The 27,129-nt window shown below is 39.5% G+C and overlaps 1 protein-coding gene across 1 annotated transcript; it reads right to left on the reverse strand.

The window, feature by feature from the left end:
* LOC124256021 (prostatic acid phosphatase-like) lies at positions 1–25,935 on the reverse strand. The gene is given in 12 exon segments (XM_046689934.1): positions 1–264; positions 543–659; positions 10,519–10,711; positions 12,334–12,422; positions 13,381–13,459; positions 13,462–13,504; positions 15,371–15,468; positions 16,601–16,696; positions 17,143–17,295; positions 17,850–17,936; positions 19,230–19,328; positions 25,727–25,935. Coding segments are annotated over 12 exon segments (1,275 nt in total). The 5' UTR covers positions 25,826–25,935; the 3' UTR covers positions 1–142.
* Positions 25,936–27,129: the final 1,194 nt, after the last annotated feature.

The raw sequence follows: 27,129 nt of genomic DNA on the forward strand, positions 1-27,129 counted from the left end.
TGTGGTACAATGAAGATTTTATGTATCAACAACTATGTATGCTTTAACATGGAAAATACATAAATGTCTCTATTCTCTCCAACAGTACAACACGCGATAGTGTAGACGTCACAAGCCAGGAGGTGGAGTCTGGTCTGACAGCCTATATCGTCATCTTGTAGCCGAAGCCCCCCGAGCTCCTCTGCCGCTTGCAACACATGACGAGGATAACCAGGATGAGGATGAGGACCACGCAGGAAGCCACGGAGACGGCGATGATGGTGGCTGCAACAGATTATAAATCATAGTTCAGTATTGATGTCGCGGTAATATCAAACTTACCCAAGCCTGTTTTACAAAGTACATGAATATGTCTCTCAGCTAAGTTACATGCATTACACACTCGAGGAGCATACCCAGCCAGACAGCATTTCTGCATCAGTGTAACAATATCTTCCACACAACTGACTCGGTGGTTGTTACCCTCAGACACCATATCTATCATAAGAAGGAAGATGTCACATCATTGACTAGTAACATAATTCAGCAAGAAGCTGTCGTACCAAGGTTAAACTTGAGTTCAGCCGATCCTCCAATGTCACATTCTTTCTTCCAGTCAGTAGGAACCATGTCTCTGGTCAGGGACACAAACTGGGTGAATGGGCACTTGAAGTCACAACCTGCAAGAATGAATAGTTCACACTGAGACTCAGTAATCAAATATGGAATCAAGTTTGGTTACTATCAATATCTTGTAGTGTAGCAACAGGCATGATGAAAAGCAGGGAAGAGTAATATAGACCTAATTTGTCACAATCATCAAGGCAATGATTCATTCAATTTGGTCCAAATAAAAATGTGATCTCTCGTTACACAATGTCAGGTTTATGAGTAGACATGGTACACAGTGTGGTTCATTAGTAGATCTGTTACACAGTGTGGTTCATTAGTAGATCTGTTACACAGTGTGCTTCATTAGTACATCTGTTACACAGTGTGGTTCATAAGTAGATCTGTTACACCGTGTGGTTCATTAGTAGATCTGTTACACATTGTGGTTCATTAGTAGATCTGTTACACAGTGTGGTTCATTAGTAGATCTGTTACACCGTGTGCTTCATTAGTAGATCTGTTACACAGTGTGCTTCATTAGTAGATCTGTTACATAGAGTGGTTCATTAGTACATCTGTTACACCGTGTGCTTCATTAGTAGATCTGTTACACCGTGTGCTTCATTAGTAGATCTGTTACACAGTGTGCTTCAATAGTAGATCTGTTACACAGTGTTCTTCATTGGTAGATATGTTACACAGTGTGGGACATTAGTAGATCTGTTACACAGTGTGGTTCATTAGTAGATCTGTTACAGTGTGGTTCATAAGTAGATCTGTTACACAGTGTGGTTTATTAGTTGAAATGTTAGTGTGGTTCATTAGTAGATCTGTTACACAGTGTGGTTCATTAGTAGATCTGTTACAGTGTGCTACATTAGTAGATCTGTTACACAGTGTGGTTCATAAGTAGATCTGTTACACAGTGTTCTTCATTAGTAGATATGTTACACAGTGTGGTTCATTAGTAGATCTGTTACACAGTGTGCTTAGTTAGTACATGTTACACAGTGTGGTTCATTAGTAGATCTGTTACACAGTGTGGTTCATTACTAGATATGGTACACAGTGTGCTACACTAGTAGATCTGTTACACAGTGTGGTTCATTAGTAGATCTGTTACAGTGTGGTTCACTAGTAGATCTGTTACACAGTGTGGTACATTAGTAGATGTTACACCGTGTGGTTCACTAGTAGATCTGTTACACAGTGTGCTTCATTAGTAGATCTGTTACACAGTGTGGTTCACTAGTAGATCTGTTACACCGTCTGCTTCATTAGTAGATCTGTTACACAGTGTGGTTCATTAGTAGATCTGTTACACCGTGTGCTTCATTAGTAGATCTGTTACACAGTGTGCTTCATTAGTAGATCTGTTACACAGTGTGGTTCATTAGTAGATCTGTTACACAGTGAGCTTCATTAGTAGACCTGTTACACCGTGTGGTTCATTAGTAGATCTGTTACACAGTGTGGTTCATTAGTAGATCTGTTACACAGTGTGGTTCATAAGTAGATCTGTTACACAGTGTGGTTCATAAGTAGATCTGTTACACAGTGTTGTTCATTACTACATATGTTACACAGTGTGGTTCATTAGTAGATATGTTACACAGTGTGGTTCATTAGTAGATCTGTTACACCGTCTGCTTCATTAGTAGATCTGTTACACAGTGTGCTTCATTAGTAGATCTGTTACAGTGTGGTTCATTAGTAGATCTGTTACACCGTGTGCTTCATTAGTAGATCTGTTACACAGTGTGGTTCATTAGTAGATCTGTTACACAGTGTGGTTCATTAGTAGATCTGTTACACAGTGAGCTTCATTAGTAGACCTGTTACACCGTGTGGTTCATTAGTAGATCTGTTACACAGTGTGGTTCATTAGTAGATCTGTTACACAGTGTGGTTCATAAGTAGATCTGTTACACAGTGTGGTTCATAAGTAGATCTGTTACACAGTGTGGTTCATTAGTAGATCTGTTACAGTGTGGTTCATTAGTAGATCTGTTACACAGTGTGGTTCATTAGTAGATCTGTTACACAGTGTTGTTCATTACTACATATGTTACACAGTGTGGTTCATTAGTAGATATGTTACACAGTGTGGTTCATTAGTAGATCTGTTACACCGTGCTTCATTAGTAGATCTGTTACACAGTGTGGTTCATTAGTAGATCTGTTACACAGTGTGGTTCACTAGTTGATCTGTTACACAGTTTGCTTCATTGGTAGATCTGTTACACAGTGTGTTTCATTAGTAGATATGTTACAGTGTCTTTCATTAGTAGATCTGTTACACAGTGTGGTTCATTAGTAGATCTGTTACACAGTGTGGTTCATTAGTAGATCTGTTACACAGTGTGCTTCATTAGTAGATCTGTTACACATTGTGGTTCATTAGTAGATATGTTACACAGTGTGGTTCATTAGTAGATATGTTACACAGTGTGGTTCATTAGTAGATATGTTACACAGTGTGGTTCATTAGTAGATCTGTTACACAGTGTGGCTTCATTAGTAGATCTGTTACACAGTGTGGTTCATTAGTAGATCTGTTACACAGTGTGGTTCATTAGTAGATATGTTACACAGTGTGGTTCATTAGTAGATCTGTTACAGTGTGGTTCATTAGTAGATATGTTACACAGTGTGGTTCATTAGTAGATCTGTTACACAGTGTGCTTCATAAGTTGATATGTTACACAGTGTGGTTCATTAGTAGATCTGTTAGTGTGGTTCATTAGTAGATCTGTTACACAGTGTGCTTCATTAGTAGATATGAGTGTGGTTCATTAGTAGATATGTTACACAGTGTGGTTCATTAGTAGATCTGTTACACAGTGTGGTTCATTAGTAGATCTGTTACACAGTGTGGTTCATTAGTAGATATGTTACACAGTGTGGTTCATTAGTAGATCTGTTACACAGTGTGGTTCATTAGTAGATATGTTACACAGTGTGGTTCATTAGTAGATCTGTTACACAGTGTGGTTCATTAGTAGATCTGTTACACAGTGTGGTTCATTAGTAGATATGTTACACAGTGTGGTTCATTAGTAGATATGTTACACACAGTGTGGTTCATTAGTAGATCTGTTACACAGTGTGGTTCATTAGTAGATCTGTTACACAGTGTGGTTCATTAGTAGATCTGTTACACAGTGTGGTTCATTAGTAGATCTGTTACACAGTGTGGTTCATTAGTAGATCTGTTACAACACAGTGTGGTTCATTAGTAGATATGTTACACATTGTGTTTCATTAGTAGATATGTTACACAGTGTGGTTCATTAGTAGATCTGTTACACCGTCTGCTTCATTAGTAGATCTGTTACACCGTGTGCTTCATTAGTAGATCTGTTACACAGTGTGGTTCATTAGTACATCTGTTACACAGTGTGCTTCATTAGTAGATCTGTTACACAGTCTGCTTCATTAGTAGATCTGTTACACAGTGTGGTTCATTAGTAGATCTGTTACACAGTGTGGTTCATTAGTAGATCTGTTACACAGTGTGGTTCATTAGTAGATCTGTTACACAGTGTGGTTCATTAGTAGATATGTTACAGTGTGGTTCATTAGTAGATCTGTTACACAGTGTGGTTCATTAGTAGATCTGTTACACAGTGTTGTTCATTACTACATATGTTACACAGTGTGGTTCATTAGTAGATCTGTTACACAGTGTGGTTCATTAGTAGATCTGTTACACAGTGTTGTTCATTACTACATATGTTACACAGTGTGGTTCATTAGTAGATATGTTACACAGTGTGGTTCATTAGTAGATCTGTTACACCGTGTGCTTCATTAGTAGATCTGTTACACAGTGTGGTTCATTAGTAGATCTGTTACACAGTGTGGTTCATTAGTAGATCTGTTACACAGTGTGGTTCATTAGTAGATCTGTTACACAGTGTTGTTCATTAGTAGATCTGTTACACAGTGTGGTTCATTAGTAGATATGTTACACAGTGTGGTTCATTAGTAGATCTGTTACACAGTGTGCTTCATTAGTAGATCTGTTACACCGTGTGGTTCATTAGTAGATCTGTTACACAGTGTGGTTCATTAGTAGATCTGTTACACAGTGTGGTTCATTAGTAGATCTGTTACACAGTGTGGTTCATTAGTAGATCTGTTACACAGTGTGCTTCATAAGTAGATCTGTTACACAGTGTGGTTCATTAGTAGATCTGTTACACAGTGTGCTTCATTAGTAGATCTGTTACACAGTGTGTTTCATTAGTAGATATGTTACACAGTGTCTTTCATTAGTAGATCTGTTACACCGTCTGCTTCATTAGTAGATCTGTTACACAGTGTGGTTCATTAGTAGATCTGTTACACCGTGTGCTTCATTAGTAGATCTGTTACACAGTGTGGTTCATTAGTAGATATGTTACACAGTGTGGTTCATTAGTAGATCTGTTACACAGTGTGGTTCATTAGTAGATATGTTACACAGTGTGGTTCATTAGTAGATCTGTTACAGTGTGGTTCATTAGTAGATATGTTACACAGTGTGGTTCATTAGTAGATCTGTTACACAGTGTGGTTCATTAGTAGATCTGTTACACAGTGTGGTTCATTAGTAGATCTGTTACACAGTGTGGTTCATTAGTAGATCTGTTACACAGTGTGGTTCATTAGTAGATCTGTTACACAGTGTGGTTCATTAGTAGATCTGTTACACAGTGTGGTTCATTAGTAGATCTGTTACACAGTGTGGTTCATTAGTAGATCTGTTACACAGTGTGGTTCATTAGTAGATCTGTTACACAGTGTGGTTCATTAGTAGATCTGTTACACAGTGTGGTTCATTAGTAGATCTGTTACACAGTGTGGTTCATTAGTAGATCTGTTACAGTGTGGTTCATTAGTAGATCTGTTACACAGTGTGGTTCATTAGTAGATCTGTTACACAGTGTGCTTCATTAGTAGATATGTTACACAGTGTGGTTCATTAGTAGATCTGTTACACAGTGTGGTTCATTAGTAGATCTGTTACACAGTGTGGTTCATTAGTAGATATGTTACACAGTGTGGTTCATTAGTAGATCTGTTACACAGTGTGGTTCATTAGTAGATCTGTTACACAGTGTGGTTCATTAGTAGATCTGTTACACAGTGTGGTTCATTAGTAGACCTGTTACACAGTGTGGTTCATTAGTAGATCTGTTACAGTGTGGTTCATTAGTAGATATGTTACACAGTGTGGTTCATTAGTAGATATGTTACACAGTGTGGTTCATTAGTAGATCTGTTACACAGTGTGGTTCATTAGTAGATCTGTTACACAGTGTGGCTTCATTAGTAGATCTGTTACACAGTGTGGTTCATTAGTAGATCTGTTACACAGTGTGCTTCATTAGTAGATCTGTTACACAGTCTGCTTCATATCTGTTACACAGTGTGGTTCATTAGTAGATCTGTTACACAGTGTGGTTCATTAGTAGATCTGTTACACAGTGTGGTTCATTAGTAGATCTGTTACACAGTGTGGTTCATAAGTAGACCTGTTACACAGTGTGGTTCATTTGTAGATCTGTTACAGTGTGGTTCATTAGTAGATATGTTACACAGTGTGGTTCATTAGTAGATATGTTACACAGTGTGGTTCATTAGTAGATCTGTTACACCGTCTGCTTCATTAGTAGATCTGTTACACAGTCTGCTTCATAAGTAGATATGTTACACAGTGTGGTTCACTAGTTGATCTGTTACACAGTTTGCTTCATTGGTAGATCTGTTACACAGTGTGTTTCATTAGTAGATATGTTACACAGTGTGTTTCATTAGTAGATCTGTTACACCGTCTGCTTCATTAGTAGATCTGTTACACAGTGTGGTTCATTAGTAGATCTGTTACACCGTGTGCTTCATTAGTAGATCTGTTACACATTGTGGTTCATTAGTAGATATGTTACACAGTGTGGTTCATTAGTAGATATGTTACACAGTGTGGTTCATTAGTAGATATGTTACACAGTGTGGTTCATTAGTAGATCTGTTACACAGTGTGCTTCATTAGTAGATCTGTTACACAGTGTGGTTCATTAGTAGATCTGTTACACAGTGTGGTTCATTAGTAGATATGTTACAGTGTGGTTCATTAGTAGATCTGTTACACAGTGTGGTTCATTAGTAGATCTGTTACACAGTGTGGTTCATTAGTAGATCTGTTACACAGTGTGCTTCATAAGTAGATATGTTACACAGTGTGGTTCATTAGTAGATCTGTTAGACAGTGTGGTTCAATAGTAGATCTGTTACACAGTTTGCTTCATTAGTAGATATGTTACACAGTGTGGTTCATTAGTAGATATGTTACACAGTGTGGTTCATTAGTAGATCTGTTACACAGTGTGGTTCATTAGTAGATCTGTTACACAGTGTGGTTCATTAGTAGATCTGTTACACAGTGTGGTTCATTAGTAGATCTGTTACACAGTGTGGTTCATTAGTAGATCTGTTACACAGTGTGGTTCATTAGTAGATCTGTTACACAGTGTGGTTCATAAGTAGATCTGTTACACAGTGTGGTTCATTAGTAGATCTGTTACACAGTGTGGTTCATTAGTAGATATGTTACACAGTGTGGTTCATTAGTAGATATGTTACACAGTGTGGTTCATTAGTAGATCTGTTACACAGTGTGCTTCATTAGTAGATCTGTTACACAGTGTGGTTCATTAGTAGATCTGTTACACAGTGTGGTTCATTAGTAGATCTGTTACACAGTGTGCTTCATTAGTAGATCTGTTACACAGTGTGGTTCATTAGTAGATCTGTTACACAGTGTGGTTCATTAGTAGATCTGTTACACAGTGTGGTTCATTAGTAGATCTGTTACACAGTGTGGTTCATTAGTAGATCTGTTACACAGTGTGCTTCATTAGTAGATCTGTTACACAGTGTGCTTCATTAGTAGATCTGTTACACAGTGTGGTTCATTAGTAGATCTGTTACACAGTGTGGTTCATTAGTAGATCTGTTACACAGTGTGCTTCATTAGTTGATATGTTACACAGTGTGGTTCATTAGTAGATCTGTTACACAGTGTGGTTCATTAGTAGATCTGTTACACAGTTTGCTTCATTAGTAGATATGTTACACAGTGTGGTTCATTAGTAGATATGTTACACAGTGTGGTTCATTAGTAGATCTGTTACACAGTGTGGTTCATTAGTAGATCTGTTACACAGTGTGGTTCATTAGTAGATCTGTTACACAGTGTGGTTCATTAGTAGATCTGTTACACAGTGTGGTTCATTAGTAGATATGTTACACAGTGTGGTTCATTAGTAGATCTGTTACACAGTGTGGTTCATTAGTAGATCTGTTACAGTGTGGTTCATTAGTAGATCTGTTACACAGTGTGGTTCATTAGTAGATATGTTACACAGTGTGGTTCATTAGTAGATCTGTTACAGTGTGGTTCATTAGTAGATCTGTTACACAGTGTGGTTCATTAGTAGATATGTTACACAGTGTGGTTCATTAGTAGATCTGTTACACAGTGTGGTTCATTAGTAGATCTGTTACACAGTGTGGTTCATTAGTAGATCTGTTACACAGTGTGGTTCATTAGTAGACCTGTTACACAGTGTGGTTCATTAGTAGATCTGTTACAGTGTGTGGTTCATTAGTAGATATGTTACACAGTGTGGTTCATTAGTAGATATGTTACACAGTGTGGTTCATTAGTAGATCTGTTACACAGTGTGCTTCATTAGTAGATCTGTTACACAGTGTGCTTCATTAGTAGATCTGTTACACAGTGTGGTTCATTAGTAGATCTGTTACACAGTGTGCTTCATTAGTAGATCTGTTACACAGTCTGCTTCATTAGTAGATCTGTTACACAGTGTGGTTCATTAGTAGATCTGTTACACAGTGTGGTTCATTAGTAGATCTGTTACACAGTGTGGTTCATTAGTAGATCTGTTACACAGTGTGGTTCATAAGTAGACCTGTTACACAGTGTGGTTCATTAGTAGATCTGTTACAGTGTGGTTCATTAGTAGATATGTTACACAGTGTGGTTCATTAGTAGATATGTTACACAGTGTGGTTCATTAGTAGATCTGTTACACCGTCCGCTTCATTAGTAGATCTGTTACACAGTCTGCTTCATAAGTTGATATGTTACACAGTGTGGTTCACTAGTGATCTGTTCATTAGTAGATCTGTTACACAGTGTGGTTCATTAGTAGATATGTTACACAGTGGTTCATTAGTAGATCTGTTACACCGTCTGCTTCATTAGTAGATCTGTTACACAGTGTGGTTCATTAGTAGATCTGTTACACCGTGTGCTTCATTAGTAGATCTGTTACACATTGTGGTTGATTAGTAGATATGTTACACAGTGTGGTTCATTAGTAGATATGTTACACAGTGTGGTTCATTAGTAGATATGTTACACAGTGTGGTTCATTAGTAGATCTGTTACACCGTCCGCTTCATTAGTAAATCTGTTACACAGTGTGGTTCATTAGTAGATCTGTTACACAGTGTGGTTCATTAGTAGATATGTTACACAGTGTGGTTCATTAGTAGATCTGTTACAGTGTGGTTCATTAGTAGATCTGTTACACAGTGTGGTTCATTAGTAGATCTGTTACACAGTGTGCTTCATAAGTTGATATGTTACACAGTGTGGTTCATTAGTAGATCTGTTAGACAGTGTGGTTCAATAGTAGATCTGTTACACAGTTTGCTTCATTAGTAGATCTGTTACACAGTGTGGTTCATTAGTAGATCTGTTACACAGTGTGGTTCATTAGTAGATCTGTTACACAGTGTGGTTCATTAGTAGATCTGTTACACAGTGTGGTTCATTAGTAGATCTGTTACACAGTGTGGTTCATTAGTAGATCTGTTACACAGTGTGGTTCATTAGTAGACCTGTTACACAGTGTGGTTCATTAGTAGATCTGTTACACAGTGTGGTTCATAAGTAGACCTGTTACACAGTGTGGTTCATTTGTAGATCTGTTACAGTGTGGTTCATTAGTAGATATGTTACACATTGTGGTTCATTAGTAGATATGTTACACAGTGTGGTTCATTAGTAGATCTGTTACACCGTCCGCTTCATTAGTAGATCTGTTACACCGTCTGCTTCATTAGTAGATCTGTTACACAGTGTGGTTCATTAGTACATCTGTTACACAGTGTGCTTCATTAGTAGATCTGTTACACAGTCTGCTTCATAAGTTGATCTGTTACACAGTGTGGTTCATTAGTAGATCTGTTACACAGTGTGGTTCACTAGTAGATCTGTTACACAGTGTGGTTCATTAGTAGATCTGTTACACCGTCCGCTTCATTAGTAGATCTGTTACACCGTCCGCTTCATTAGTAGATCTGTTACACAGTGTGGTTCATTAGTAGATCTGTTACACAGTGTGGTTCATAAGTAGATCTGTTACACAGTCTGCTTCATAAGTTGATATGTTACACAGTGTGGTTCATTAGTAGATCTGTTACACAGTGTGGTTCACTAGTAGATCTGTTACACAGTTTGCTTCATTGGTAGATCTGTTACACATTGTGGTTCATAAGTAGATCTGTTACACAGTGTGGTTCATTAGTAGATCTGTTACACAGTGTGGTTCATTAGTAGATCTGTTACACAGTGTGGTTCATTAGTAGATCTGTTACACAGTGTGGTTCATAAGTAGATCTGTTACACAGTGTGGTTCATTAGTAGATGTGTCAACCACTGTGGTTTTTAAGGCTTGGTTCTCAGGCAATGGCTTTTGAAAAATTGTGCAGGTGGACACCCTTTTTTAAAAAAATGGAATTGAATTGTGTGGTTGTGTGTGTGTGTGGCATCATCTTTTGTTCTGTGAGGTTGTGCATTGTTCTAGCCAAGTGAGCATGTATTGCTGGAGTTTTGTGGTGTCTCCTTACCTGGTATTGTGAGATTGTGAGGTGCTGTGTCATCATTGGGATCCCGGGATGTAGTATTCCTGAAATACAGCTCGATGTAAAAGTCCCCCGAGGTGTTTTGATGTAGCTCCATGAACACTGTGGATGTGTACGGTGGACTCAGTTTGTTGTACACACGAAGAGCACTCAGAATAGCTGCCACAGTTGTGTCGTGCTGCAACAACATGTCTCTAGTTACAACCTCAACAACGTACCTCGAGTCACAACCTCAACAACATATCTCTAGTTACAACCTCAACAACATATCTCTAGTTACAACCTCAACAACATATCTCTAGTTACAACCTCAACAACATATCTCTAGTCACAACCTCAACAACATATCTCTAGTTACAACCTCAACAACATGTCTCTAGTCACAACCTCAACAACATATCTCTAGTCACAACCTCAACAACATATCTCTAGTCACAACCTCAACAACATATCTCTAGTCACAACCTCAACAACATGTCTCTAGTCACAACCTCAACAACATGTCTCTATTCACAACCTCAACAACATGTCTCTAGTCACAACCTCAACAACATATCTCTAGTCACAACCTCAACAACATATCTCTAGTCACAACCTCAACAACATATCTCTAGTCACAACCTCAACAACATATCTCTAGTCACAACCTCAACAACATATCTCTAGTCACAACCTCAACAACATACCTCTAGTCACAACCTCAACAATGTATCTCTAGTCACAACCTCAACAACATATCTCTAGTCACAACCTCAACAACCTACCTCTAGTCACAACCTCAACAACGTATCTCTAGTCACAACCTCAACAACATATCTCTATTCACAACCTCAACATCTCTAGTCACAAACTCAACAACATGTCTCTATTCACAACCTCAACCTACCTCTAGTCACAACCTCAACAACATATCTCTAGTCACAACCTCAACAACATATCTCTAGTCACAACCTCAACAACATACCTCTAGTCACAACCTCAACAACATGTCTTTATTCACAACCTCAACAACATGTCTCTATTCACAACCTCAACAACATGTCTCTAGTCACAACCTCAACAACATATCTCTATTCACAACCTCAACAACATACGTCTCTAGTCACAACCTCAACAACATATCTCTAGTCACAACCTCAACAACATATCTCTAGTCACAACCTCAACAACATATCTCTAGTCACAACCTCAACAACATGTCTCTATTCACAACCTCAACAACATATCTCTAGTCACAACCTCAACAACATATCTCTAGTCACAACCTCAACAACATGTCTCTATTCACAACCTCAACAACATATCTCTAGTCACAACCTCAACAACATGTCTCTATTCACAACCTCAACAACATATCTCTAGTCACAACCTCAACAACATATCTCTAGTCACAACCTCAACAACATATCTCTATTCACAACCTCACAACTCTCTAGTCACAACCTCAACAACAGTCACAACCTCAACAACGTATCTCTAGTCACAACCTCAACAACATATCTCTATTCACAACCTCAACAACATACCTCTATTCACAACCTCAACAACGTATCTCTAGTCACAACCTCAACAACATATGTCTAGTCACAACCTCAACAACATATCTCCAGTCACAATCTCAACATATCTCAAAGATTTCTTTGAGATTATGCATGAAGGAATTGTGTGAAAACTTTGATGACTGGACCTGACTCCATCAATACACTCTATAGCATGTGTTGCTCATTCCTCACATGATGAGAACAGACATTGTCCCCAGCATTAAAACATGCACAATATACAAACACAAAGTATACTCACAGCAGAGAACATGTTCATCTTGACAATGTCGGTGGTCTGGTTCTTGATCTTCTCCCGGGTCAGGTTAATCCAGTGACTAAGCAGCGGGCCTGCCACAACCAATAACAGTGTCACACCTCTCTTACAACACAGTCTAATGTCAGAACATTATCATTGTTACATTTACGTTCCATTAATCAAACATAATCTACAGTGCCAGGGGTGTAGCTACCTTTATAAAAACAAGAAGACAAAGTCATCAATATCCCCTGCAGTGGCAAAATACTCTTTATGAATAGGTCTACCAGTTATGATTATGTCAAATGTTTTGGAGTGTATACAGCAAAGTGGAAGGAGAGTAGTGAAAGGTTTTTAAAATCTGCTCCAGAAAGGAGCAGTACCACCAAATTCAGTTGAAGCCTAACTTGTTGCCATGGAAATGCAACAAGATGACATCCTCATAGTCACAACCTAAGTCATGTTTCCATGGAAACCACACAAAATAAATTCTTATCTGGGTCTAACCCCCAAAAGTCAAATCTAGGGATCATGCTTGATATGTGTACCAAGTTTGATGAAGCTAGCACTAATAGTTTAGGAGATCTTCTCCAGACAAGATTACATTCTCATAGCCACAGCCTAAGTCACGTTTCCATGGAAACCACAAAAAATAAAATTTGCATCTGGGTCTAATCCCTAAAAGGCACATCTAGGGATCATGGTTGATATGTGTAACAAGTTTGGTTAAGCTATCACCAATAGTTTAGGAGATATGCTTCGGACAAAGTGTGACGTACGTCCTGGTTAAAAAGTTTTGGCTTACACACGAGTTTTGCCAAAAAGGTTGGGCAAGCACTCAATACTATCTTAATATATAGCTTTGCAAACTATCGGGCTTACACGAAAAGATTGGTTTGCTACCCGCATAAGGGCGTCATTGACAGACATTCTTCTGTCCTTAAATCTGACTTGAACAAACATTTTTCAAATTGACAAAACAAATTGTTTTGCTTGATTTGGTTTGTATGTGGAACTTTGAGCTCAACAGGCAACACTTGTGTCCATTACCTCCCTTCAGACGACTCTCTTCCTGCCCACGGAACATGAGATCGAAGCCCCAGGACTCAAGGTCGCGTAACTTTTTGTACACTGTTGAGTTGACCCAGGATGGCCACGAGACGTTGTGCTGCTTCTGTAACAGTAACATCAGCCTTAGTTGTCTCATACACGTCAAAAACACATTTTGTCACTCTGGTGGTTTTGTGGTTTATGGATGCTTTGATGATCAGTTTGATTCTGGATACATATGACCTGACAACTACAGGCTCCGTACCTCACCTAGTCAACTGAACACAACACATCTGTGTGGATCTCCTTCCATACACATGTTGGAGTAACTGATTTAGCTGGGGTGGAGGATGGTTGACAGTGGACAAGGGATGCTGACCATGGTTTAGTTGGGGTGGAGGATGGTTGACAGTGGACAAGAGATGCTGACATTGGTTTAGCTGAGGTGGAGGATGGTTGACAGTGGATGAGGGATGCTGACACTGGTTTAGTTGGGGTGGAGGATGGTTGACAGTGGACAAGAGATGCTGACATTGGTTTAGCTGAGGTGGAGGATGGTTGACAGTGGATGAGGGATGCTGACACTGGTTTAGTTGGGGTGGAGAATGGTTGACAATGGACAAGGGATGCTGACACTGGTTTAGTCGGGGTGGAGGATGGTTGACAGTGGACAAGGGTTGCTGACACTGGTTTAGTCGGGGTGGAGGATGGTTGACAGTGGACAAAGGATGCTGACACTGGTTTAGTCAGGGTGGAGGATGGTTGACAGATGACGAGGGATGCGAACACTTTAAAAGCTCTGCAATTCGGCAGCTGCCAATTCTGGATCTCGGCATGTCACCAATATTAATCCTGCGTTGAAATAACAAGGGTTTATGTGCGTGCGGCAGCCATCACATGTTAAGTAACTACATGGTTGCAGACAAAGATAATTTGTGCCGTCCCACATTGAGAACTTAGATAGTGTCGCCGAGAACAAAACAAGACTGTTTTTCAATTGTTTTGATTATCATGTTTATGTTATTCAGTGAATAAAACTGAATATGAGCTCAGTTCTAGGCGTAGGTAACAGTGTCAGCTCTACAATCCGGCACGCTGTCTAAACCGGATTATTTGTTCAGTCCCGACGAGTGCTGGTTTAGACAGCTTCCACTGTGGGAATGAGGCAGTTCGTATTCCCCATTTATAAATTACACGAACAAAACTGAAACAAAACAATAAACCCGAGGAAAAATCCCCCAACACTGCACATTCACAGTTAGTGTGAATCATAAGTAAACGTCTGTATAAATGTCTTCCCGATAATGGAAGCAATCTAATTAGCTACTTGTAACTCCAGGCTGGAGCTCTATATGGACGACCCTGTCGCTCAGCAATATGTCCCAAAAAAATGCCGATGATTAACGCTGTCGTCAGCTATGACCCCGAAATGCACAAGATTTTAAAACACACGTGCATATATGCATAGCGCTGGGTGTATTCGGGCGCGCTGACCCAAGCTTAAAACGAAAACATCTATTTCCTTCTGTTCACACTGTATATTGATCCATATTCAATACCAAAGTGCTGCAGGTTTACATGAATGTAAAACAAATTCACACCCAAACAAATCTCCTTCAGTGTAGGTTCCAGACCCATCCTTAAAGACTCATTTTTGTAAATTAAATAAACAATGAAAATGCAATCTCTAAGTATATGCCAATAACCACATTTAAACAAATCTAGATGGCTCTTTGAAGGTCAGATTTGCTAGGTTAGACATCAGACATTTTACAGGCAGGTGAAGCAACTGAGAGCTGACAGACAAAGCATGATAATCTTGTCTTTATAACCATCACGTGGTGGAGGGTAACTTCTAGTAAAACGTTCAACATGACAAGTGTTTGGCACCAGTGACTGATTTCATATGGAAGATAAAGAACATGCAGGTATGTAAATATTCCAATATATGAGAAATGACTGTATTTTTCTTATCTTTTCACTTACTCACCTCACAGAAGAGTGTGTCAGAAAGCCAGCGATCTGCCAGATGTCAGCAATAGACTCATGGGATACACCTGTCACTCTTGTGATGAACTCATAGAAAGCCTGAAAAAACCCCACACACATCTTTACAGTACCTGGACTGTCTCGCTATCAGTACCTGGACTGATACAGACAGTATTGAGGGAGACTGTACAGAGGAATGTACCATGTTATCAGTACCTGGACTGATACAGACAGTATTGAGGGAGACAGTACAGAGGGATGTACCATGTTATCAGTACCTGGACTGATACAGACAGTATTGAGGAGACAGTACAGAGTACCAGAGGGATGTACCATGTTATCATGTATCCTGGACTGATACAGACAGTATTGAGGGAGACAGTATCAGACCTGGATGTACCATGTTATCAGAGGGATGTACCATGTTATCAGATACTGGACTGACAGAGTATTGAGGGAGACTGTACAGAGGGATGTACCATGTTATCAGTACCTGGACTGATACAGACAGTATTGAGGGAGACTGTACAGAGGGATGTACCATGTTATCAGTACCTGGATGATACAGACAGTATTGTTATGTACAGAGGGATGTACCATGTTATCAGGACTGATACAGACAGTATTGAGGGAGACAGTACCTGGACAGTACAGAGGGATGTACCATGTTATCAGTACCTGGACTGATACAGACAGTATTGAGGGAGATTGTACAGAGGGATGTACCATGTTATCAGTACCTGGACTGATACAGACAGTATTGAGGGAGACTGTACAGAGGGATGTACCATGTTATCAGTACCTGGACTGATACAGACAGTATTGAGGGAGACAGTACAGAGGGATGTACCATGTTATCAGTACCTGGACTGATACAGACAGTATTGAGGGAGACTGTACAGAGGGATGTACCATGTTATCAGTACCTGGACTGATACAGACAGTATTGAGGGAGACAGTACAGAGGGATGTACCATGTTATCAGTACCTGGACTGATACAGACAGTATTGAGGGAGACTGTACAGAGGGAGACTGTACAGAGGGATGTACCATGTTATCAGTACCTGGACTGATACAGACAGTACAGAGGGATGTACCATGTTATCAGTACCTGGACTGATACAGACAGTATTGAGGGAGACTGTACAGAGGGAGACTGTACGATGTACCATGTTATCAGTACCTGGACTGATACAGACAGTACAGAGGGATGTACCATGTTATCAGTACCTTGTTCTGGGACTCCTCCTCCTTCACACGATCTGACTTGAGGCTGGCATTATACAGCTGGTCATACCATGGACAGTCCTCGCCCATGTTCAGCTCCTAAACATCAAACAGAAAGGTGTGGAGACTGAGTGCTAGGACATCGGTTCACCCTATACTAAACCTTCAAATTTACACATCTGATAAACCGGAAAAGGAAAAGGGGTTTTTGAGGAAAGTGTAACCAAAAAGCCTGAATGTGTCTCCAGTCCAATCTGTGCACCATGTAGTCATGAACCACTACTCTTTGGATTTCTGTGGTCTTTAACAAGCAGACATGTCAATTTTAAACCCCTGTTTTGCTGATGTTCAAATTTATTCAAATGTTGGTGAAGGCCTGGAAAAATGTTCAGCAAATATGTACATATCTCCTCACATGTTCAGATGGTAGTACACTTCCTGATACTGCTGAGCCATTCTGGTACTCAGTAAGCATCTGTTACTATTCATGAACACTAAGAGAGGACTCCAGGGCAGTCTACTGGTTAGCTGAAGCAAACACTTACATTGTCCTCCTCTTCTGGTCTGGTGTGGACGGGGATTGGCTGCCAGGGGATGTTGCTGTTCCACACTTGATCCCCACTTGGAGGGTACAGACCGGCCAGGTTGGAGTAGGCAGACATCAGACACCTGTCCACATTTGAACTCTGCACCTGGATCTGGTAACACAAGTAAACAACAGTTTGCTAGTACATACCACAGCAAACATTTACAACAAGCAGAGGAACTTCGATAGAAGCATGTTCAATTGTTAACCAGAGTGCAACAAGCAGCTGTAACCCAGTGAGTTGAGTCCCTTGAAAATGCCAGGATCTACTTGCGGAGTATCCCGCACTACCCTATAAAACAGGTTCTACATGGTATAGGCGAAAGTTTTAGGACCAAAATTCTGAAGAACTGAGAAGATTGACTGCAGAGACAGTGTCAGAATATACTGAGAGAAACAAATAAAGGAACACAGGAAAATTCATGCGGTCCTTTAATATTTTCCAGTTTTCATCACCAGCTTTGAATAGTGCTGTGGGAGGAAATCTGAGAGTAAAAAAAGGAAAACGGCCATGAAGTGGTGTTCCCTTATTTGTTTCCTTCAGTATATATAACTGATCAGCATCAGCATCACTAGGAGAGTGATGAGAGGAGTCAACACTTGATCCAAGAGACCTCCACTAAAGTAGTAACTTAAACCCAACTCCCTCACTAATGAACTCCCTACCTCAGTGTGGATGTACTTGTCACTAAGGAATCCATTATAACGGCGTCGGAGGAAGCGGCCCAGTGAGTACTGTTCCTGCATCCCAAACTGAAAACAGTGAACAATGTTATATTACACAGCTACTACAATGTTTCTTATACAGGTAGAGGAAAAGTGCATGACATTAAACCTTGAGCCACCAACACTGCAGTTCAGTCGGATACTTAGACAACAGTTCCAAACGGCATGTACCACTGACAATAACCCACTGACTCAAAAACTTTCTGCATAAGTTGTAAGGTTACAATACTGTGACATTTTTCACAAAATGTATAGTCCCCATAACAGAAAAATCCAGCGTTCTCTGTCTGGCAATTTCAGGAGTAAGTGAGTGAGTATGGTTTAACGCCACTTTTAGCAATATTCCAGCAATATCACTGTGGGGGACACCAGAAATGGGCTTCACACAATGTACCCATGTGGGGAATCAAACCTGGGTCTTCAGTGTGACGAGCGGACACTTTAACCATTAGGCTACCCCGCTGCCCCATGGCAATTTCAGGAGAAGACATTTTGAGCCCAATATACATTGTGAAAGAACTGAAGAGCATGGTCAAATCATTAAGGTCAAAATTCACAGCATTGTTAAAAATGGACCATATGCATCGAGTCTCACTACAAGCTATCCAAATGGCAAAAATCAGTTTATGAACATAATGTTTGAGTAACAGGTCTGAGTAATGGCTAGAAGTAATGGCTAGAGTGAGTGAGTGAGTGAGTTTGGTTTTACGCCGCTTTTAGCAATATTCCAGCAATATCACGGCGGGGGACACCAGAAATGAGCTTCACACAATGTACCCATGTGGGGATTCGAACCCGGGTCTTCGGCGTGATGAGCGAATGCTTTAACCACTAGTAATGGCTAGAAGTAACATTCCTAATACTACTGCTAACATGCCCATCTTGAAAATCTGTGCCAAAACTGCTTGAACAAACATGTGACGTTGGTCCAGTGCTTTCTGAGGAGATGTTTATGTCATGCAAATATTAGTATCAATAGATCAGTGTCTTTTTCTTAAGTGAGTGTACAAGACCTAGAAACCTTTAGATAATGATAACAACATTGGGGCGTCTGACGTGTGTCTGAAATCACAGACTGCCTCACAAAGGCAGCAAGTCTTTTTCCTGCATACGTTTTGTGAGGTGTTTTTACCTTTTTGAGAGTTTTCTGAACTAAAGTTTTCAAGGTTAAGATAGGATAAACGTTAAATAGAAGTAGGTTGAGGGCAAGATACGAAGATAGTATTTTTAGCCTAATTGCATGCACTTCCCCTTACAGGGATCTACAGACTAGCTGTGGATTGGCCCAGCATGCACCCAGCAGGTGCTTGTACAGCTTACAGTAGACAGCCAGCCCAGTCCTTGAGGCCATGTCTCGTTGACAAGGTTGGGGTTCTTTGGATAGGTCAATGTCGGGCTTCGGTCACCATGGCGATACACCTGAACAGAGAATCACTATTGTCAGATGTTTTCAGAATAAACTGCTCATAAATATCCTATTTAATCAAATGTAACCAGGTACATGCTATTCTATGTAACCAGATAATTGACAATTACATGTATCTGCATGTCCATTTAATTTGAAACTGATTGGTAGAGTTAAAGCTTGTAAATAATAACAAACAACACATACACGAGGGAAACATATTTGGTTTTTCACTATGAATCACTGTAATCTGTATCTGTAATCTGTAATCTGTAAATCTGATATGCTACCCATGTGGCAAGGTAATAACAGACTGGATAGTCAGGCCCAGCAAGTACACTTGTGTCGTCATCAGCCCCATACATCCTAGCCTTGGTTGAACAGCTGATCATCTGTAATGCTTGTCAATTATTTGGACCACAAAGGGAGCACTGTAGTGAGGAATCACCATATCACAATAACAATCACCTGATGTGATGGATGACTGGTCATGATAACATGGCGACGACATGCACAGGTGGACTGCTGGCATGAACATACTGTGGACAAGGTGTGGCTAGTTGCAGTCTAAGTAAACTTAGGCTCAGTATTATGCATTACACTGCTATACTGATACCTATGACCCTTCAATAAAATGCTAGACGGACAAACGGATTTAAACAATCAGACACCAGCTACTATTTAGGGTTCGACGGGACTTACAAACTGTTTTTAGATTTTCTCTTCCCCGGTCGCTGACCCTGATCTCTCAACGAACGAAAATCCACATAAAACAATGATATTTGACCTGCAGTATATACGCATAGGGGTTTCTGATGACATGGTTACTATTAGCTTCTATTCTTGCAAGATGACATCCTGGAATATTGAAAAAAGCTGTTTTCAACGACTGTTTACTCACTCTTGTAAATAGTCACGTTATTATCACTCAATGTTTATCACTCAGAAGCGATTGCACAGAAAATAGCATTCGAAATCGTTCGAGTACAAACATTTTGGAGGTAAAGTTCAAACAGTATGTGCAAATGTTAACTTTCGTGAGTGGGTAAGCTGTGTCCTGATTGGTCAATTCAAAAGGTTAGCTGACGTGACCTTCTACTAGGGTTTGTTAGACTCAGTATAGTAGTGTAACTCTCAGTTTACTCAGACGGTGGTTAGTTGGTCACTTGCCTGAACAAAAATGTCATACAGTATGTCTGGCTAGTTGGTCACTTGCCTGAACAAAGTGTCATACAGTATCTCTGGCTAGTTGGTCACTTGCCTGAACAATATGTGATACAGTATCTCTGGCTAGTTGGTCACTTGCCTGAACAAAGTGTCATACAGTATCTCTGGCTAGTTGGTCACTTGCCTGAACAATATGTGATACAGTATCTCTGGCTAGTTGGTCACTTGCCTGAACAAAGTGTCATACAGTATCTCTGGCTAGTTGGTCACTTGTCTCAACAATATGTGATACAGTATCTCTGGCTAGTTGGTCACTTGCCTGAACAAAGTGTAATACAGTATCTCTGGCTAGTTGGTCACTTGTCTCAACAATATGTCATACAGTTTATCTGGCTAGTTGGTCACTTGTCTCAACAATATGTCATACAGTATCTCTGGCTAGTTGGTCACTTGCCTGAACAAAGTGTCATACAGTATCTCTGGCTAGTTGGTCACTTGCCTGAACAATATGTCATACAGTATCTCTGGCTAGTTGGTCACTTGCCTGAACAAAGTGTCCTACAGTATGTCTGGCTAGTTGGTCACTTGCCTGAACAAAGTGTCATACAGTATCTCTGGCTAGTTGGTCACTTGCCTGAACAATATGTCATACAGTATCTCGGGATAGTTGGTCACTTGCCTGAACAATATGTGATACAGTATGTCTGGCTAGTTGGTCACTTGCCTCAACAATATGTGATACAGTATGTCTGGCTAGTTGGTCACTTGTCTCAACAATATGTCATACAGTATCTCTGGCTAGTTGGTCACTTGTCTCAACAATATGTGATACAGTATGTCTGGCTAGTTGGTCACTTGTCTCAACAATATCCTACAGTATGTCTGGATAGTTGGTCACTTGCCTCAACAAAGTGTCATACAGTATGTCTGGCTAGTTGGTCACTTGTCTCAACAATATGTCATACAGTATCTCTGGCTAGTTGGTCACTTGTCTGAACAAAGTGTCCTACAGTATGTCTGGCTAGTTGGTCACTTGTCTGAACAATATGTCCTACAGTATGTCTGGCTAGTTGGTCACTTGCCTGAACAATATGTGATACAGTATGTCTGGCTAGTTGGTCACTTGTCTGAACAAAGTGTCATACAGTATCTCTAGCTAGTTGGTCACTTGCCTGAACAATATGTGATACAGTATGTCTGGCTAGTTGGTCACTTGCCTGAACAATATGTCATACAGTATCTCTGGCTAGTTGGTCACTTGTCTGAACAAAGTGTCCTACAGTATCTCTGGCTAGTTGGTCACTTGCCTGAACAATATGTGATACAGTATCTCTGGCTAGTTGGTCACTTGTCTGAACAATATGTCCTACAGTATGTCTGGCTAGTTGGTCACTTGTCTCAACAATATGTGATACAGTATCTCTGGCTAGTTGGTCACTTGTCTCAACAATATGTCATACAGTATCTCTGGCTAGTTGGTCACTTGTCTCAACAATATGTCCTACAGTATCTCTGGCTAGTTGGTCACTTGTCTGAACAATATGTCATACAGTATGTCTGGCTAGTTGGTCACTTGTCTCAACAATATGTCCTACAGTATCTCTGGCTAGTTGGTCACTTGTCTGAACAATATGTCATACAGTATGTCTGGCTAGTTGGTCACTTGTCTGAACAATATGTCCTACAGTATGTCTGGCTAGTTGGTCACTTGTCTCAACAAAGTGTCCTACAGTATGTCTGGCTAGTTGGTCACTTGTCTCAACAATATGTCCTACAGTATGTCTGGCTAGTTGGTCACTTGTCTCAACAATATGTCATACAGTATCTCTGGCTAGTTGGTCACTTGTCTGAACAATATGTCATACAGTATGTCTGGCTAGTTGGTCACTTGTCTCAACAATATGTCCTACAGTATCTCTGGCTAGTTGGTCACTTGTCTCAACAATATGTCCTACAGTATCTCTGGCTAGTTGGTCACTTGTCTCAACAATATGTCATACAGTATCTCTGGCTAGTTGGTCACTTGTCTCAACAATATGTCATACAGTATGTCTGGCTAGTTGGTCACTTGTCTCAACAATATGTCATACAGTATGTCTGGCTAGTTGGTCACTTGTCTGAACAATATGTCATACAGTATGTCTGGCTAGTTGGTCACTTGTCTCAACAATATGTCATACAGTATCTCTGGCTAGTTGGTCACTTGTCTCAACAATATGTCCTACAGTATGTCTGGCTAGTTGGTCACTTGCCTGAACAATATGTGATACAGTATGTCTGGCTAGTTGGTCACTTGTCTGAACAATATGTCCTACAGTATCTCTGGCTAGTTGGCCACTTGTCTCAACAAAGTGTCATACAGTATCTCTGGCTAGTTGGCCACTTGTCTGGAAAATATTTCGTTATCAATGCAGATCAGGTTTTCCTCGTTTCCTGGCTTGACGATCACATGTATTTGTTATGCAAATATTACAGAAAAAATTCAAGTTATTTTTTTTTCTGCAATGTTTCACTTTTGGTTTCAGATAAGGTACTGGCAAATATGTTTACCGTAAGGCAGATAACATATTTGCCTGTTTCATGTGTTTAGTCATCCCTCAACACACACACAAATCTCTCCATAATACCATGTTAATACATGGCAGAATAGTCAATTCCTCAGTCACACATGACACACGACCTACATCAATCAATATTGATTTGATGTTATACATTGACCATATGAAAACACGGAAATGATGACCTGATATTGCTACACCAGTGCTTTTGGCTATTTTTAATACTTAACATGCTTAAGGGGATAAATGTTGAGTTAATATGTTTACAGAATAGAATTTATTTCACTGTTGAATCAATTTTAAAATGTTAGCCCCTTGACTGTACTCACAAATCACATGAATGTGGCTATTTTTTCACCTGGCTGACTGCACCATGTCTTTACAAAAGACTGCAACTTATATTGGTCAACATTGCTTAAGACTTTGGAGTAAATACAGTTCACAGTGAATCCTCCTTTCAATATAAACAAATTTATTCATATTTGACATAATATTTTCTTAACGTTCGTTCACATCAGGGAATACGTAAAGCAAAAGAATAACCTAAATTGCCTGAAAATTGGTTATTTACACTGTAAACATTCCTAATGGTATCCACAACTCATAAAGCATAATATATATGAACAGATGTTCTGGAAATGTTGGCCACATAACTATAACTTATATATAAGCACACAAGTGCTAAAATACCTTCTCTCTGATATCCATATATCACAGGTGCAGGCTTTAATGTTATTAACTGCTGCATAATATATGCATCTCATCACAGAACAAGCTGCACATCCAGCATGGTTATTATCTATAGAGGAATCGGTAACTTCAGTGATAAATCTATGCTGACATTTACCAGCCAGTTATATTACTGTGACAATATGTGGAGGAAGCTTTACATGTCCTTGATAATTACAATATAATTAAAGGTTCACAAGTTTCATAAAAATATTTTCTAAAAAAAATAGAGAAAATGGTATCTGAAAAGAAAGAGTGGTACTTACATAAGTTCAGAAAGTATTTATATGTAAATACATGTACAAACCAATTTGTATTTGTTTAACTGACCAAATGTAACATGGCTGCCAGCCCTGCTGTAAGTGAACATTGGTACTAGTATATGCCAAAAGGCGGGTAATCTTTACATTTCCACGTATATACACATTACAAAGGTGATCTGTTATCATGTACAGACTGTTAGATATTTATGAACTACTTCAAGAGTATAGTTGTTGGTATGCAGAGCATCTGCAAAAGCACTCAAAAAAAAAAAGTATAACAGTGTCCCTCTCTCCAAATGTCAAGCCCACACTTGTTCACTCATACGGCCAGCATCCCAATAAACTATAGTCCGTTTGGCTCAAAAGCGGACCGATGAATTGCAATCTAACTCGAAAACTTATAAACATAACATGCTCAATGAAACACTGATCATAATGAAAACGTCATACCAACTCTGAGAGGAGTTTGCAGAATTTATGTCCTAAAAATTAAAAAGTTGTTTAACAAACTATCATTAAAATATCGACACAGTTCACTATTTGTTACGAGGGAGGAGTGCAGAGAAAGGGACAGACGAGTGTGTGAGAAAGGATGGAGACGGCACAGCACAGGTTAATGAATCAATAACTTTGTCGGCACTTGTGCACGTGCTTCTCTAACACCTGGCTGTCCCTTCCTCTGCACTCCTCCCTCGTAACAAATAGTGAACTGTGTCAATATTTTAATGATAGTTTGTTAAACAACTTTTTTAATTTTAGGACATAAATTCTGCAAACAAATCACAGAGTTGGTCTGATATTTTGATTATGATCAGCGTTTCATTGAGTATTATAGTTTTTGAGTTAGATTCAATCGGTCCGCTTTTGAGCCAAACGCACTATAACTTCGCTTTCTTTTGGTTTGGTTTCCTTATGTATTTGCAAATTCCTGTCCTCACCATTTTGGTAAGAGAACATCTTGAGATTTTCAAATATTATGTCAAGTGTAAAGAAGAAGAGATAAAAGTCCTCAGACATTCACTGATGGGTTCAAATAAAGGTCAAACAGACAACCATGATATATACATTGCATTTTACAGTCAAGATCAATATAGAATGTCATTGTTCACATCTCAGATGTTTTGGGACTTACAGAATTTTTTATATGATTGATATCGGAAGAATTCAGTTGGAAGATCTGAATACACAGTGACAGAGATGTAGTATTCATTAACACACATTTAAAAAACAACAACACTGCCACAAAATGTGATTTGAAAAAGAGACAGCCCAGCCTCAGTAAAGCAAAGCAGCGGAAAATCACATAAGTCTGATCATGCTGACGTTCACGTATCTGAAAGTACTGTACAGCACTTCATGAGAATCGTTAGCACTGTAAGATTGTGAGTGTTTCTCACACCGACGTCAGGCAGTACTAGCTATTTACTTCAGTCAGTACCTTCACTGAATGTATATTTATGTCTATAAATACTGTACCACTAGGCTAAACATACCGAAATAAAGAATCTGAATCAGTAAAGGCTTATGACATTGCACCTTAAAAAGTGAAACATTTATCGTAATACGAGTATAACAACTGACTATCATCAACTGATGTTTACACACATGTTTACATTAGATAACCACACGGAACTGGTGGTAAGAAACTACAACAGAAGTACATAATGACAGCACAGTTAATCCAGCTATACTCACCAGGTTGACAAGTTTCAGTGAAGACGGAGCTCCAGCGTTGGCTGACAGACAAAGACAAACTATTATACCTAGAAGTAGAACTTCACACCAGCCCATCATACTGGCCAAGTCACAAGTGTTTTCATCAATGTAACAACATCAAACTCGACAATATAACAAACAAACACCCTCAGCCACTGAAGAGTGCTGTCCCTACCAAAGCGGAACTATCATGCGATGAACAGAGTGGCCTCCCTTCGACAGTAAGCACACTCCGGCATAAGCTGGTTCCCGGCTCCCTTTGCGATATGCGAGACGGGGCCCAGCTTAACTCCGGCACAGCGGTCACGTGATATGCAAATTAGCCTGTGGCAGCTTATGACATAACATCACTGCCACAGGCTAATTTGCATATCACGTGACCAGACTTTTCTCTTGTTTGTTATCAAACGCGCATATTCATAATAAGAAGAAACTGGACTCACGAAAGCTTTTCGGCGCTCTCTTCATAATGTTTTACATTGTTACATATATATTCTTCCACAACTGCAACAGTAAGGTCTATGACAGTACATATTTAGATATCAAACTGGCTGCATCGTTCGCTCTCCATCAGCTTCGATGACAGCACGTGGAGCCGTACAACCTATGTAAACAAAGGATCGCTACGCAAATCGAAATAGTGTTACATGTTTTTGGATATTTTCTCAGTGAAACAAAACCATTCTATTAAAGATGTTTAGTTAGATGTGTAGACTCGTCAAAAATAAAAGAGTAAAAGAAATCTGTACATTATTGAATGGACATTGCAAGATGTGACGAATCGTCACATTTTTCTGGCCTGTGGCAGAGGTATTTTGCTGGCTTGCCGCATGGAACTCTGGGTAGGAGAGTGGACAGTAAGGTGAAAAAGGAATGACCCGCAGTGCGCAGGGGACTGCCTAAAACCCGGGCCAAGAATGCCGTGCCGGAACGGACCGGGTCATTCTGTAATCCTAAAAATGGATTGTAGGATATTAAAACGAAAAATGTTCATCTGATTCATCACATCCAGCATTCATAAATGTATAGTTTGTCTAAGTTTGAATCAAAATGTATATTTAACAATGAAATATATAGAAAACTATGGCTACATGCTGGGCGTATACATTGAAAATACATTGTATTGATGCTATGTGTTTTCTTTGATATGTGTTTTGACTTCCTTTTCTCCTTAATTTACCTTCATTAAATGAATGAATGGTTTATTGTCATGAAGATCGCAATAGTGACATAGAGGAAAATACAAATGTACAGGTTTGTCTATGTTAGCATACGTAGGCCAGTTTTCACACAGTTGCTTATTTTTAACAGTTGTGCTTTATGCACTAGGGATATAATTTATCTGATGATAAGTAATTACAATAATAGTTTGGTAGGAATGA

The sequence above is a fragment of the Haliotis rubra genome, unplaced genomic scaffold, assembly GCF_003918875.1.
Source record: "Haliotis rubra isolate DU_JTF1 unplaced genomic scaffold, ASM391887v1 Scf615, whole genome shotgun sequence".
NCBI lineage: Eukaryota > Metazoa > Mollusca > Gastropoda > Lepetellida > Haliotidae > Haliotis > Haliotis rubra.